This window comes from Bos grunniens, chromosome 23 (assembly GCF_055505025.1).
Source record: "Bos grunniens cultivar Pamir isolate PY7600 chromosome 23, Bosgru_T2T1.0, whole genome shotgun sequence".
Lineage (NCBI taxonomy): Eukaryota > Metazoa > Chordata > Mammalia > Artiodactyla > Bovidae > Bos > Bos grunniens.
The window spans coordinates 5,565,438-5,582,633 of record NC_141187.1 but is presented as its reverse complement, the minus strand read 5'-3'; the positions used below and the strand labels follow the sequence as shown (position 1 = coordinate 5,582,633).

At 38.2% G+C, this 17,196-nt stretch overlaps 1 protein-coding gene across 3 annotated transcripts in view; it reads right to left on the bottom strand.

Annotated features, from left to right (window-relative positions):
• Window positions 1–17,196, bottom strand: part of COL21A1 (collagen type XXI alpha 1 chain) — a 231,591-nt gene that overhangs the window by 33,555 nt on the left and 180,840 nt on the right. For all 3 annotated transcript variants that reach the window (XM_086370609.1, XM_086370608.1, XM_086370610.1), the window contains one exon: window positions 16,077–16,130. In XM_086370609.1, coding sequence (XP_086226735.1) covers window positions 16,077–16,130 — 54 coding nt within the window. The remainder of the gene's footprint in view (window positions 1–16,076; window positions 16,131–17,196) is intronic.

The following is a 17,196-nucleotide window of genomic DNA, read 5'->3' as shown; positions in this document are numbered from 1 at the left end:
AATGTAGTATGGTGATATTGTAACCTGAAAATACTGTAATACTCTATGCAAACTATACTTCATTTTTTAAAAAGGGAAAATGCTATAATGACATTGACTTTTTAAATATTTTAAGTATGTTTCATTACTATTTTTGAGAAAGAAATATGTTTGCAGTGGAACTCTGCAATGTTTTCAATTTTTTTTTTTAATTCCACACTAACTGACAGATCATTACAAATGATGTACAAAAGGTTATTTTGCAGTGAAATAATTCTGAAGAGAAGTAACATAATCATAGCTGCCAGACCAAAAAGCAACCATTATACAAGTACTTGCAATAAATCCTTATAAGGAAATTATCAGTTTTATGACACCCTTTAAAACAGTTTTACTACTCCCTTTCATCTTTAAGGGGACGGAAAGGAATCTAAGAAACAAAGGTTGAAGTTATTCTCCCTAGTCTACAGACTAGGACTCACTTGGAGATGGACTCAAAATAGCCAAAGATCATTTCAACAGAAAATGCCTTGTAAATAATTTTGATCTACTTGTGTTTATATATAACAGAAAATACCACCAGTTTGACATAATAAGCTACAGAATGAGACCAGGGCTATCACAGGAAGACTCTCTGGAGAGCCCATGCTAAGTTGGTTCATTTTACCGGCATTTTTCTTTTGCACCTAAAGTCACCTCTTCATTTTCTCTTTTTCTTTAAAAATTTGTATTGACATATAGTTGATTTACAATGCTGCATTCGTTTCAAGCGTACAGCTAGTGATTCAGTTATTTGGTGGTGGTGTTCAGTCGCTCAGTCGTGTCTGACTCTGATCCCATGAATTGCAGCACGCCAGGCATCTCTGTCCTTCAGCATCTCTCGGAGATTCCTCAAACTCATGTCCATTGAGTCCGTGATGCCATCCAACCATCTCATCCTCTGTCGTCTCCTTCTCCTCTTGCCTTCAATCTTTCCCATATCAGCGTCTTTTCTAACGAGTAAGCTCTTTGCATCATGTGGCCAAAGTATTGGAGTTTCAGCTTCAAAACCAGTCCTTCCAATTAATATTCAGAGTTGATTTCTTTTAGAATGGACTGATTTGATTTCCTTGCAGGCCAAGGCACTCTCAAGAGTCATCTCCAACACCAAAGTTCAAAAGTATCAATTCTTTGGCATTCAGCTTTCTTTATGGTTCAACTATCACATCCATATGACTACTGGAAAAATCATAGCTTTGACTAGATGTACCTTTGTTGGCAAAGTAATGTCTCTGCTTTTTAATATGCTGTCTAGGATGATCATTTCTTTTCTTCTAAGGAACAAGCGTATTTTAATTTCATGGCTGCAGTCACCGTCTGCAGTGATTTTAAAGCCCCCAAAAATAAAGTCTCTGTTTCCATTGTTTACCCTTCTATTTGCCATAAGTGATGGGACCAGATGCCATGATCTTAGTTTTCTGAATGTTCAGTTGTAAGTCAGCTTTTTCACTCTCCTCTTTCACTTTCATCAAGAGGCTCTTTAGTTCCTCTTCATTTTCTGCCATAGGATGGTGTCATCTGCATATCTGAGGTTATTGATTTTTCTCCCAGCAATCTTGATTCTGGTTTGTGATTCATCCAGCCCAGAATTTCACATGATGTACTTTGCATATAAGTTAAATAAGCAGGGTGACAATATAGAGCCTTGATGTACTCCTTTCCCAATTTGGAATCAGTCTGCTGTTCCATATCTGGTTCAAGCTGTTGCTTCTTGACCTGCATACAGATTTCTCAAGAGGCAGGTCAGGTGGTCTGGTATTCCCATCTCTTTCAGAATTTTCCACAGTTTGTCGTGATCCACACAGTCAGTGGCTGTAGTGTCAATGAATCAGAAGTAGATTTTATCTGGAATTCTCTTGCTTTTTCAATGATCCAACAGATGTTGGCAATTTCGTCTCTGGTTCCTCTGCCTTTTCTAAATCCAGCTTGAACATCTAGAAGTTCTCAGTTCTTGTACTGTTGAAGCCTGGCTTGGAGAATTGAGCATTCTTTTTTTTTTTTTTTTTTTTTTTTTTAATTTTATTTTATTTTTAAACTTTACATAATTGTATTAGTTTTGCCAAATATCAAAATGAATCCATCACAGGTATACATGTGCTCCCCATCCTGAACCCTTCTCCCTCCTCCCTCCCCGTACCACCCTTCTCGGTCGTCCCAGTGCACTAGCCCCAAGCATCCAGTATCGTGCATTGAACCTGGACTGGCATCTCGTTTCATACATGATATTTTACATGTTTCAATGCCATTCTCCCAAATCTTCCCACCCTCTCCCTCTCCCACAGAGTCCATAAGACTGTTCCATACATCAGTGTCTCTTTTGCTGTCTCGTACACAGGGTTATTGTTATCATCTTTCTAAATTCCATATATATGTGTTAGTATACTGTATTGGTGTTTTTCCTTCTGGCTTACTTCACTCTGTATAATAGGCTCCAGTTTCATCCACCTCATTAGAACTGATTCAAATGAATTCTTTTTAATGGCTGAGTAATGCTCCATTGTGTATATGTACCACAGCTTTCTTATCCATTCATCTGCTGATGGACATCTAGGTTGCTTCCATGTCCTGGCTATTATAAACAGTGCTGCGATAAACATTGGGGTACACGTGTCTCTTTCCCTTCTGGTTTCCTTGGTGTGTATGCCCAGCAGTGGGATTGCTGGATCATAAGGCAGTTCTATTTCCAGTTTTTTAAGGAATCTCCACACTGTTCTCCATAGTGGCTGTACTAGTTTGCATTCCCACCAACAGTGTAAGAGAGTTCCCTTTTCTCCACACCCTCTCCAACATTTTTTATTTGTAGACTTTTGGATCGCAGCCATTCTGACTGGTGTGAAATAGCATTCTTTGCTAGAATGTGAGATGAGTGCAATTGTGTGACAGTTTGAACATTCTTTGGCATTGCCTTTCTTTGGGATTGGAATGAAAACTCACCTTTTCCAGTCCTGTGGCCACTGCTGGGTTTTCCAAATTTGCTGGCATATTGAGTGCAGTACTTTCACAGCATCATCTTTTAGGATTTGAAATAGCTCAGCTGGAATTCCATCACCTCCACTAGTTTTGTTTGTAACCCACTTGACTTCACATTCAAGGATATCTGGCTGTAGGTGAGTGATCACGTCCATACTGTTTCTGTCCTTTATTATAAGTGCCCATCTTTGCATGAATATCTCTGATTTTTTTGAAGAGATCTCTAGTCTTTCCCATTCTATTGTTTTCCTCCATTTCTTTGTACTGATCACTTAGGAAGTCTTTCTTATCTCTCCTTGCTTTCTTTGGAACTCTGCATTCTAAGGGTATATCTTTCCTTTTCTCTTTTGCCTTTCACTTCTCTTCTTTCCTCAGCTATTTGTAAGTTATACATGTAACATCCATCTGTTTCAGATTCTTGAGTTATACATATACATATATCCATTCTGTTTCAGATTATTTTCCCGTATAGGTTATTAGAGTATTGAGAACAGTTCTCTGTGTTATACAGCAGGTCCTTGTTAGTTAGCTATGTTTTATATAGCAGTACTCTTGCCTGGAAAATCCCAGGGACAGAGGAGCCTGGTAGGCTGCAGTCCATGGGGTCGCGAAGAGTCGGACATGACTGAGTGACTTCACTTTCACTTTTCACTTTCATTCACTGGAGAAGGAAATGGCAACCCACTCCAGTGTTCTTGCCTGGAGAATCCCAGGGACAGAGGAGCCTGGTGGGCTGCCATCTATGGGGCCACACAGAGTCAGACACGACTGAAGCGACTTAGCAGCAGCAGCAGCAGTATATATGTTAATCCCAATATTCTATTTTTTTAATCCAAGAAGATATTCTAATGAATTTTGCTGTTGTTAAAGTATTGTTTTTCATGACAAGAAAAATCTTATCAAATTGAAATAATACACCCGATAACCCAGAGGATGCAAGGAAGAGGACTGAGAGATCCAGGGGCAGAAACTGTACTGCCATATCACAGGAAAGTCATGTAGCTTTCCTGAACCCCCAAATCTGGGAAAGTAACCTATCTGTCAACATAAGTGAGTCAAAAGTGATCATGCCTGTGATGTACAGTACCTAGTAAAAGGATAGATGTCTGTAGATGTAAGTAAAACTAAAAACAATTCCACTTGAAAGATAAAGTTCCTAAATCATACCAGAGTTGTTCTAAAGTGAGCTCTGACCCTCTGAAAACCTATAAAGTGCGGGCTACACTTTTGGTTCCATGGAACTCAAATTGTGGCAAATTTCTCATTAAGGAGAAAATAGGAAATGAATTTTTCCAAGACCTTTTTAGCTGACTCAGTGGCTAAGTAAAAATTGTACATCTTTTTTTCTTTTTTTTTCAGAAAAATCTGAAAATTGTATTTCTTTTTCTTTTTTTGCAATTTCACATATGCTGGAAGTCATCAAACAAAAAAATATTTTAAAACAGCAAATCAAGGTGAAGCTGGTTTGATGAACAAAACAGATGAATGTTTAACCTTAGTTAATTTATATGGTTAAAAAAAAAAACCACTTATTTGAAAATTGTATTAAATTTGCTATCTTCTATGTATCTTATGGACTTCCCTGGTGGCTCAGATGATAAAGAGTCCACCTGCAATGCAGGAGACTTAGGTTCAACCCTTGGGTTTGGAAGGAAATGGCAACGCATTCCAATATTCTTGCCTAGAGAATTTCATGGATAGAGGAGCCTGGCGGACTACAGTCCGTGGGATCACAGTCAGACATGACTGAGCAACTTTCACTAATGTGTTTTAATTATAATAATATTTTTGAAATGCTGTGTATACTATCACACGTAACCAGTGCATACAATGCATATCTCCATTTTTCCTATTGAAACACAATGAGATGATCGATTAATTAACAGTCACTAATGGAAAAATCATCACACTGGAGTAAAAGCTTCACACATGAATTTGGGTGGGCAGGAAACAAAATATTTAGTCCATAACATGACCCAATAATTTTCCATTGTATGGAAATACTACATTTTGCTTATCATTTCATTAGTTGACAGGTATTTAGGTTGTTCCCACTTTTTGGTTATTTTGAATGACGCTACTATGAACACTTGTACACAAGTTGTGTGCGGATGCATGCTTTCAGTATACCCATGTGTCTTGGGTATACACCTAGGCATGGAACTGCTAGCTCATATAATGACTCTATGTTTAACCATTCAAGGAACTGCCAATCTGATTTCTCAATGGCTGTACCATTATATATATATATCAGATCAGATCAGATCAGTCACTCAGTTGTGTCCGACTCTTTGTGACATATATATATATATATAATTTATATATATATTTGTTGCTGTACCAGCAATATATTAAGACTCTGATTTCTCCAAATCTTCACCAATGCTTATTATTGTCTGTCTTTCTTATTATAACCATCCATCTTATTGGGTGTGAAGTAATATCTCATTGTGGTTTTGATTTTTATTTCCCTAATGACTAATAATATTGAATGTGCTTTCACGTGTTTATTGTCATTTTTCTTTTTTCTTTTTTTTTTTTAGTGTTCTCACACATTAATTTTTTTTTCTTGGAGTATAGTTGATCTGGAGTACAGCAAGAAGGTCCAAATAGTCCATCCTAAAGGAAATCAATCCTGAACATTCATTGGAAGGACTGATGCTGAAGCTGAAACTCCAATACTTTGGCCACTGGATGCGAAGAACCTGACTCATTGGAAAAGACCCTGATACTGGGAAAGATTGAGGGCAGGAGGAGAAGGGGACGACAGAGGATGAGATGGTTGGATGGCATCACCAACTCAATGAACATGAGTTTGAGTAAACTCCAGGAGTTGGTGATGGACAGGGAAGCCTGGTTTGCTGCAGTCCATGGGGCCACAAAGAGTCGGACATGACTGAGTGAATTAACTGAACTGAAAGGAAAAATACACAAGAATACACAGAAGAACTGTACAAAAAAGGTCTTATTGACCTGGATAACCACGATAATGTGATACCTCACCTAGAGCCAGACGTCTTGGAGTGTAAGGTCAAGTGGGCCTTAGGAATTCTCACAATCAACAAAGCTAGTGGAGGTGATGGAACTCCAGCTGAGCTATTTCAAATCCTAAAAGATGATGCTTTTATAGTGCTGCACTCAATATGTCAGCAAACATGGAAAATTGAGCAGTGGCCACAAGCCTGGAAAAGGTCAGTTTTCATTTCAATCCCAAAGAAGAACAATGCCAAAGAATGTTCAAACTACCACACAATTGTACTCATTTCACATTAGCAAGATAATGCTCAAAATCCCTCAAGCTAGGCTTCAACAGTACATGAACTGAGAACTTCCAGATGTATAAGCTAAATTTAGTTAAGTCAGGAATCAGAGATCAAATTGCCAACATCCACTGGATCATAGACAAAGCAAGTAAATTCCAGAAAAACATCTGCTTCATTGATTATGTAAAGCCTTTGACTGTATGGAAAATTCTTCAAGAGATGGGAATATCAGACCACCTCACCTGCCTCCTGAGAAACTTGTATGTCAGTCAAGAAGCAACAGTTAGAACTAGATATGAAACAATGGACTGGTTCCAAATTATATTGTCACTCTGCTTATTTAACTTATGTACAGAGTATATCATGTGAAATGCCAGGCTGAATGAAGCTCAAGCTGGAATCAAGATTGCCAGGAGAAATATCAGTAACGTCAGATATGGAGATGACACCATTCTAATGGCAGAAAGTGAAGAAGAGCTAAAGAACCTCTTGATGAAAGTGAAAGAGGAGAGTGAAAATTTTGTCTTAAAACTGAACATTCAGAAAACTAAGATCATGGCATCTGGTCCCATCACTTTATGGCAAATAGATGGGGAAAAAATGGAAACAGTGACAGATTTCATTTTCTTGGGCCCCAAAATCACCGTGGACACTGACTGCAGCCATGAAATTAAGAAACAACTCTCCTGAAAATTATTTGTGTTGGAGTATTTTTGATTTATGAATTTCTACCAATTGAATTTTCATATGCCTCTCTGATTAAAAACTACTATAGATCATTCTCTCACCAGTCTTTAACCTTTCATCAAAAAGAAAAAAAAAATCTTCACACTCTCCCTTTCATGATTAACTTCACTTGTCTTTAATGGCTTTCAACAGTCTTTGGCCACCTGATGCGAAGAGCTGACTCATTTGAAAAGACTGTGATGCTGGGAAAGATTGAAGGCAGGAAGAAAAGGGGACAACAGAGGATGAGATGGTTGGATGGTATCACTGACTCAATAGACATGGGTTTGGGTGGAATTTGGGAGTTGGTGATGGACAGGGGGGCCTGGCGTGCTGCAGTTCATGGGATCCAAAGAGTCTGACATGACTGAGTGACTGAACTGAAGTGAACTGAACAGTCTTAATCCACAGTAGGATTTCGATACACTCTTCTGTACAACATATGTTTCTTGAGTGAATTTTCTGTTTTCCTAACTAGAGAATAAATGTTCCAACTAAAACCACTTGGTACAGTGTTGTATTTCCCATGATTGCTCAGCAAATATTTGCACCTAACTACCCATCTTAATAAGAGCTGTCAACAATTCTAAAGCTCTCTGTGTATGTGTCACTCAGTCTTGTCAGACTCTTTGCCACCATATGGACGGTAGCCTGCCTGTCTCCTCTGTCAATGGGATTTCTCAGGCAAGAATACTGTAGTGGGTTGCCATTTCCTCCTCCAGGGGATCTTCCTGACCCAGGGATCAAATCCACATCTCCTGCGTCTCCTCCATTGGCAGGTGGATTCTTTATCACTGTGCCACCTAGGAAGCCCCTAAAGCTCTCTACTAGTGGTTTTAATCCAGTTTTGATATATATTGTTCAGAAGTTGTTCATATTTCACCTAAATCCATCAATAAAGCATCTTCTTTTTCCATAGACAGCAGAAAGGAAGAATATTGTATCACAACAAAAATTATTCATAGTTCTAAGAACAAATAAATCATTATGCAATTCCTTTACTCTAATTTTAATTTTTACTTTATAAATTACTCTTTGTACTTTATTTTCAAGAAATATTTTTATTTAAAAAGTCTAAGAACTTATGTTATAATTAAATTACTAAAATAAATGCATATTCTGATATCTTGTGTTGATCATTTTCATTTGATTAGATTAATTGTGAACCATTAGAGCAGTACAGGACTTCTGGAATATATTAATAAATACTAGTCTACTCATGATTAATCTTTTGTTAAAACATACCTTTTTTTCTATAACTTCCAAAGTGTGAATCTTTGCCAAAAGCATTTCAAAGCGATAATCTTTTAATGAAGCAAGATCAAAATCACATAAGAAGCTAATAGTTAACTGGTTGCTAATAGTTCTAGGTACTTAGTTTATAAAATCAAGACCTAGAAACACACCTAACTACAACTAAACTACTTCTATTTCAAACAATGGAACACTTTAGTTCAGTATTAAAAGTTACAAAAGTCATTTTATAAACTAAGTACCTAGAACTATTAGCAATCAGTTAACTAATTATTAGCTTCTTTTTTGATTCTCAAAAATAAAAATGTATTTTTGATATAAGCAAAAATTTTCAAGTGCTTTTTCAGAAATTCCCCATCTATTTTTTCACCTCCCTTAAACATACCTAGAATATCAATGACATTCTGGTGTCAACTCTCAAGGCATTGAAACATTTGATTCAGTTTTCAGTGTGATACACACTCAAGCATTTCGAAATCTTTTTAAAAAAATAGAAACCAAGAAAGAGATCTTTAAAATGAAATGATCTAGTTACCAAAAGATGCATTCCATCAGCTCATACAAAAAAAATATAGCTACCATATCTATGAAAGTAGAAAGAATGTGAAATTTCCTTATTTCATCTGCTAACATACCCATCTAGATAGATCATGAACCGAGAATTACAATAAAATATGCCCTTGTCTTGAACAACACTGTTTTGTTAATTATGTATTTTCATGCCTTGAAAAAAGAACTTATTTGGACTAATTCAAGGGTATCATATAAGAACCTTATAGCAAAAGTTTTTAATGAAAGTATACAAAACCTCCCTTGGTCCCATTATGACTGCAGAAGATAATTTTAAAGCCAAAATCTTAAAAGCCTTGAAATCCAGACTCAATATCCTATACCAATTGTAGTGCCAGTTTCCTTTCAACCACTCTCTTCAAAACAGAGATGAGTGTCATCAATCCCCACACCAGCAGAAACACAGAGCCCCCTGGAAGCAACGAAGACATTCCATCAACTCAAAGAATTTGTCCCCTCTTCTGAGAATAAATCATGCATCCTTTCATACATTCAACTGAATTTATTCATCTTGTCATTTCAGGATTCAAGAACGCCTCTTTCAAATTAAAGAAATGAATCAAGAAGAAGATTCTAATAAAGAATTCTTAAATGCTTACTAACAGTCTAACAATGATTTTAAAAGATTTCTTCAAAACATCAGTAAGAAACATAATCAGTACCATAATTCACAGAGCTTCTAAATTTAAAATCCACAGTGTTGTTTTATAAAGTTCTTCGATGGTGGTCAGATTTTACTATATCAGTGGAATCATTTGTAATAGGAAAGAAACACATTCATAAGTAAACCTAGTGGGACTTGATGAACTAATTTGTAGATAACAGGCCAACGCTTGCTTTTAAGATTAAAGGATATTTTTGCGGTCATGACAATGCCAAACATCATTCTTTGGGAGACCAAAAAGTTGCATATACTGGTTACAAATGTATTAAAACCTGTAGACCAATGGGATGTTTATGTGTTTTAATTCAAAATGCACTCTAAGAGTTATTCTCAATCAGGTTTTAAAACAAACCCTGGAACTAGCACTATTACAATAATAAAGACAATTGAATTTTCAAAATGTTCTCAGTTGTTAAATGTGAGTTGCCTTCACCCTAAGTGCCTTGTGAAATTCTTAACAGCAGATATCAGGTTTAAAAGGTTGTTTCACTCAACACATACCAAGGAGGTGCCACTCCTGGTTCCTGAAAGAGGAGTGCGAGGAAAAAAAAAAAAAATCTTACAAATATGTACTGACTGTAAAAAGCTTGCCATACAATTGCAAATCAAATAAGAGCAACATCAAAACTAGTAGGGTTTTTGTTTCCTCTTACCTTTCTCCTTTACGTAAAAAATAAAGCCAAGTGAGCAAATAAAGACACACCCACATTGCTAGTATATAATAAAGTGGATTATTCCATGTGGGAAACACGATAGCAATTCAACATTAACTTCCCTCAAGGATTTTCTGCCCCTGACCTCTGTGCATAAAATGGCATGTCAAATAATCGCACCACAGAAAAGGTGAGGAAACAAAAAACCTACTTGTCTCTTAAGTAAACGATAATTTGGACCACCTCAGCAGTTAACACACACTACAAAGAGAAGCATAAGATGTGGTTTAGCGAGAATTCAAAAGGTATGAGGAAATGAAACAAAAGCCTCTATGAGTCAATGTCCTCAAATACAATACAATGATCCCCACATCTGCATCTCTGGAAAAATGATACGGCAAGTGTGTGCAAAATAAAATGACTTGAGGCATCCTTAACAAAGAAAGATGTGCTCACCTCCATAGATCCAGGAAGTGTGGCATCCTTTCCTTCATCCTCGTGGGGCTCCAGAGATCTTAGCTCAAAGAGTGGAACCCAAGTCCTGCCTGCAAGTCCTCACCAAGAGCCATTGCACCCTGAGCACAGTGGGTGGGCTGGTGATCAGAGAACTAAGGATGTGATGGATCAGACACTTGAGAGGAAAAGCTATGATAAACACAAGACATTGCTGGGCTCCAACCAGCACAGAACAGCTATGATGAACAGCGGGGAAAACGATGACAGTTCAGATAACTTGGTCACCAACCCCCGGCAAAAGCCAAGTAGCTGACTGACATGATAATTTGTCAAAAATGAATGTGCACAGTTATTGTGTCAACTACAAGTAAATTTGGCATGATGCTGTTCCCTTACTGCCCTGTCTCCCCATCCACCTAACTGCACAAGGTAAATTCAGAGTGATTTAGTAAGAAGTTAAGAAAACACATTTCCAACAACTGAGAATTCCCTGAAGCAATCTGATTTTGTGCCATTCTTTGGCACAAAAATGGAAATACAACCTGACAAACTTAATATGTTTGAAAACCCAAGAAACACTGCAAAACATGCAAAAGCCAGGCCTTATATTTTTATAATGTATTAAATAACCATATCATGCTCACAGGAGAAAATAAAACAGACACGCAAAAAGCAGGCATCAAAACGCAAACTGGGGAGGAAAAATAAGCAGAGTAAACAAAACGTGATTAAACCAAACTTTTGTCATGTAGACTCTTCCTTATGCATACATATTCAGAGAGTATGATATTTTATATAAACACAGAATATTATATTTTTATACTATGGTTTATATACATAATAAAGTATCAGACTTTATTATATTCCAAGGGATCTTCCGAACCCAAGGATCAAACCCAGGTCTTCCACTTTGTAGGCGGATTCTTTACCAGCTAAGCTACCAGGGAAGCCCAAGAATACTTGAGTGGGTATCCTATACCTTCTCCAGCAGACCACCCCAACCTAGGAATCGAACTGGGGTCTCCTGCATTGCAAGCAGATTCTTTACCAGCTGAGCTACCAGGGAAACCATTATATTTTATGTAAACATAGAGTATTATATTTTTATACTATTGTTTACATACACAATAATGTATCAGACATTTAAGTTATTTCAATTTTGCAATATGATGAATAGTACAGAGCAGACAGATGGGATGAAAGTTACTAAACAAAATAATGCAAAAATGTAGAAAAATATGAAGTGAACAAAAGAAGTTTTCCAAAACACATGAGAGGTTAACAAAATTGATGAATCAGAAAATTCTAATGATTGAAGAGCTTCGCTTTTAACCAAATTGTCATTTAAACCTGTTTATCTACTTGCTTTGAACCCAAATATTTTTAATCAACACATGTGCTATGAAGAGTTTGGTGTGTATCAGTATGGGCTTTTTACATAGATCTGTTACATAAATGGTGGTTAAAGATTAGACTAGTGTACTCATCTCCCAAGGCTGCTATAAAAATTTACCATAAACTTAGTAGCTGAAAGAGACAGAATGCTATTCTCTCACAGCTCTAGAGGCTGGAAGTCTGCACTCCCCCAGAGGCTCCAGGGGAGGCCATCCCTTGCCTTTTCTGCCTTCTTGCCAGCATCCCTTGGTTTGCGGCCCCATCACTCCAATATCACTGTCTCCCTTGAGAAACTTCAGTTCTGCTCTTGACTGGTTAGATCTGCTTCCCTTCAGATAAGCCAGGAGAGCCCATATCAAAGATCCTTAATCACACCTACAAAGACCCTCTATTCAGAAACAATAACATTTACATGTTTTAGTTATTAAGATCTGATACCCTGGCAGGGAACACTTTTCAATCTACTATACCTAGTAGATTCTTAGAAATTCTAGAAATCTACCTAGTAGATTTATAGAAATTCTTCTAAAACTGTCTTGAATTTGACCTACTTTTTCTTATTGGAACTACATTAGTCCCCATTTTCTATATCTATACTAATTATGCAAATCATGGGTCTCTTCTTTAAATGGCTTTGCTACTGTCCCATTTGAAAATATCATAGGATCACCTCCCCACCTGAAATAAATTCTTCTTGACTCTACTTCCTGTTCATTGCTTGGTCTTCCTGCACCTCCATCTGTGAGGTAAGACTTTGAGAACCATCCTTTTTCATATTGCTCACATCCAATTGACCCCTGGGCATTGTTGTTGCTTTTTTCAGTTCAGTTCAGTCGCTCAGTCGTGTCCGACTCTTTGCGACCCCATGAATTGCAGCACGCCAGGCCTCCCTGTCCATCACCAACTCCCAGAGTTCACTCACACTCACACCCATTGAGTCAGTGATGCCATCCAGCCATCTCATCCTCTGTCGTCCCCTTCTCCTCCTGCCCCCAATCCCTCCCAGCATCAGAGTCTTTTCCAATGAGTCAACTCTTCGCATGCGGTGGCCAAAGTTCTGGAGTTTCAGCTTTAGCATTACTCCTTCCAAAGAAATCCCAGGGCTGATCTCCTTCAGAATGGACTGGTTGGATCTCCTTGTAGTCTAAGGGACTCTGAAGAGTCTTCTCCAACACCACAGTTCAAAAGCATCAATTCTTTGGTGCTCAGCCTTCTTCACAGTCCAACTCTCACATCCATACATGACCACTGGAAAAACCATAGCCTTGACTAGCCGGACCTTTGTTGGCAAAGTAATGTCTCTGCTTTTGAATATGCTATCTAGGTTGGTCATAACTTTCCTTCCAAGGAGTAAGCGTCTTTTAATTTCATGGCTGCAGTCACCATCTGCAGTGATTCCGGAGCCCAAAAAATTAAGTCTGACACTGTTTCCACTGTTTCCCCATCTATTTCCCATGAAGTGATGGGACCGTATGCCATGATCTTTGTTTTCTGAATGTTGAGCTTTCAGCCAACTTTTTCACTCTCCACTTTCCCTTTCATCAAGAGGCTTTTTAGTTCCTCTTCACTTTCTGCCATAAAGGTGGTGTCATCTGCATATCTGAGTTTCATTTCAAAGTAGATGCCCTGTCCTCTTCCTGACTCTGAATGTCCCTGTTTCAGTGGGAGGTGGGGCTGCAGGGCTCAGCTGGCCTCCTGCCATGCTTTGCCCTCTGCCTCAGCCCACTTCCCATTCTCATTTCTGCTGTTGGAGTGACATTCCTAAAATGTCACTGAACACCTTGCTTCCCTCCTTAGAACCCTGACAACTCTCAGATTCAAGTCCAAATAGCACAGACATACAAGACACGTTTTAATTTGGCCTCTACCTACCCCCGCAACCTCATTTATTATTTCTATCCCATCCCCTCCATCTGTTCTAAGCAGTCAACTAATGCCAGTTTTCTCATGTTTTGGAACATGTTACAGGTTGCTGCCTTAGGAGGCCAAACAACTGCTGCTAAGTCGCTTCAGTCATGTCTGACTCTGTGGGACCCCATGGACTGCAGCCAACCAGACTTCTCCGTCCATGGGATTCTCCAGGCAAGAACACTGGAGTGGGTTGCCATTTCCTTCTCCAATGCATGAAAGTGGAAAGTGAATGTGAAGTCGCTCAGTCGTGTCCAACTCTTAGCAACCCCATGGATTGCAGCCTACCAGGCTCCTCCATCCATGGGATTTTCCAGGCAACAGTACTGGAGTGGGGTGCCATTGCCTTCTCCCGGCCAAACAACTAGACAACTCTTATTCCTCCTCCAGAATTTGGCCAAGAGAGCATCTTGTTTACTCTTTAAATAGATAAATTTTATACAGTAGTATGTGAATCATATCTCAATAAATGGTTATTAAAATAAGAATACATCCTTTTCAGTGATGTCCCATTTAGTATCATATACATCTCTGCCAACTTTGCAAGCCTCCTCCATCCCCACCTTGCATCTCACTCCAGAACATTTTATACAATGTTTTTGCTTATTGGTACATCTGACTCCTTGAGGGCACAACCATGACAAATTCATCTTCATTTCCTCCTCAATTAATATAATGTCTGGCACAAAGCAGACAGTAGATGCTTATTGAATGAATGACCAAAAGATTATAATTCTTAAACACAGTGATACACAGTTGAAACAAATGCTAATAAATCCAGCAAGCGGTAGAACTGAGTTTGTTACCTGGATTGAAGTTAACTGAGAATCATTTGCCACTCAGAAAGTAAATTACCCTTAGGACTAAAGTACTCTTATGTGAAATGAATCGCCAGTCCAGGTTTGATGCATGATACAGGGTGCTCGGGGCTGGTGCACTGAGATGACCCAGAGGGATGGGATGGGGAGGGAGGTGGGAGGGGGGGGGTTCAGGGTGGGGAACACATGTACACCCGTGGCAGATTCATGTCAACATATGGCAAAACCAATACAATATTGTAAAGTAATTAGCCTCCAATTAAAATAAATAAATTTAAAAATAAATAAATAAATAAAGTACTCTTAGGATTGATCAATACCAGCCTTTAAGTTTCAAAGAACAGGCCTGTGCATGCAGTTGTACTTTAAAGAAATATCATTTCCCAGTAAAATACATCCTTTATCCTCAATTTTAATTGTAAGAGTTAATGTTCACATTTATCAATGTTTGCAGGGATGAATCACCATCCTGCTTCTACAAGCTGTGTTTAATTAGCTTTAAAGCGTTTATATAAGCTCTCTGTCCTTCCTACTTAAGCACCACTAATCTTCTTGGCTGCCACATTTATAGAACAAATAGAGTGAACACATTCCTTTTAGTGGGGCCAAATATCTTCATCACAAATACTTAAAACCAGATCACACACAACAGAGGAGTCTTCATTTCTTTGCATCACAAAATCTAATACAATTTTTTTTCCTGTTTTTCAAAGCTTTTTCACACATGAAAAAATATCTGATCTTTGGTAAAGATCAATCTTCATGGGATATATTTCTAAAAACCAAAGTTTCAGTGACTGGCAAAATAAGAGAAAAACATAATGATATACACTCTTAATTGGAAGAGAATACAGACCAGAAGAATTATATCCAGAAAACATGGGCAAACTTTAGATATTTAATCTTCTAATTGCTTTCCCAACAGAGTATATCTGGTGCAGCAAACCTTGCTTCCTTCCCACCAGCCAGCAGGAAGGACAGAGGAGTCAGAGAAAAAGGACGAAGTGATCTTTCCTTGCCTTCTCTGAACTGATGGCATGGGCAGAGGAGGGGATGAAGTCCCACTCTGTAACCCCCAGCTTTCTATCTGCTGGTTTAGGAGGAGAGGTTAAACCTAAATACCTTCACTATCCACTGCCGTGATTCCTTGTCATGTCAAGCACCTGCTTGTCATTTTTGTGATACAGATTCATTCAGTACATAAATTTCCTGTTAGCAAAACCTTACCCAGTTTGTAAAAGAAGGTTGACTATTTTAATACTTTACAGCATTCCACAGTTCTTATACATCTGGGAGGAGAAGAGGAGAACTTAAATAGTCAAAGGATTTCATGATGGATGAAGAACATCATCCTTTAGAACTGAATCCAGAAGGTACTCACAGGTTCTCCTCGAGATCCATCCTGCCCCGGAGCACCTGGAGGTCCTGCTTCTCCCTTTTAATGATAAAAAGAAACAGAGAATGCCATTTGCCGGTATGCTCACTAAAATAGTAATATGCAACATTACATGTATGCAACATTACCAGCTTCCCCAGGGGCTCAGTTGGTAAAGAATGCACCTGTAATGTGGGAGACCTGGGTTCGATCCCTGGGTTGGGAAGATCCTCTGGAAGAGGGCATGACAACCCACTCCAGTATTCTGGCCTGGAGAATCCCCATGGACTGAGTAGACTGGAGGGCTACAGTCCACGGGGTCGCCAAGAGTTGGACACGACTGAGAGACTAAGCACACAGCACATATATACTAAAGCACATTAGATACAAAAAATTAAAATTCCCTCTGGATTTCTTTCCTCATTTAAAAAAAATTCAAGTATAGTTAATTTACAAAGCTGTATTAGTTTCAGGTGTACAGCAAAGTGATTCAATCACACGTACATATGCAGGCATATATACACATATATGTGTGTGTGTGTGTGTGTGTGTGTGTGTATATAGTTTTTGAGGTTTTCTTCTGTTTTATATATATATATAGTTTTTGAGGTTATGGCCATTAAACTGTCTGGACAAAAAATACAGGGCAGTTGGGTAAAGTCCCTTGAAATAGATGTTTTAGGCTTCTTAAAACTATTGGTCATAAAAAGCCATGAGGTTGTATGTCTGTTTGGCAAAGTATTATGTCTTAACAAGCAAAGTTCTCAGCAAACAATTATGCCACATGTGAATTGTACCAGAGAGTACATTTCACTGGACATGAGAGCAAAAGAGAAAGTAGAACTAAAATGAAAATATTTTTCTTGTAAATAACTCACATATCTGAGTCCGGGTAAGTTTAAAAGGTGGCGGGGGGAAGTCTCAGAATACATGTATTAAAGCACGTGTCAACACCATTTTTCATAGCTTCGTATCCTAATGAACTCCCCAAATTGTAAAAAATGAACCACAGAGGAAGAATCAATAACACGTGGCTAACACAATCACCCTTAGAAAAAAATCCAACCATATCACATTATATAAACACTGCTTCTCCCACTTTTATGAATTCTTGCATTTCATTAGC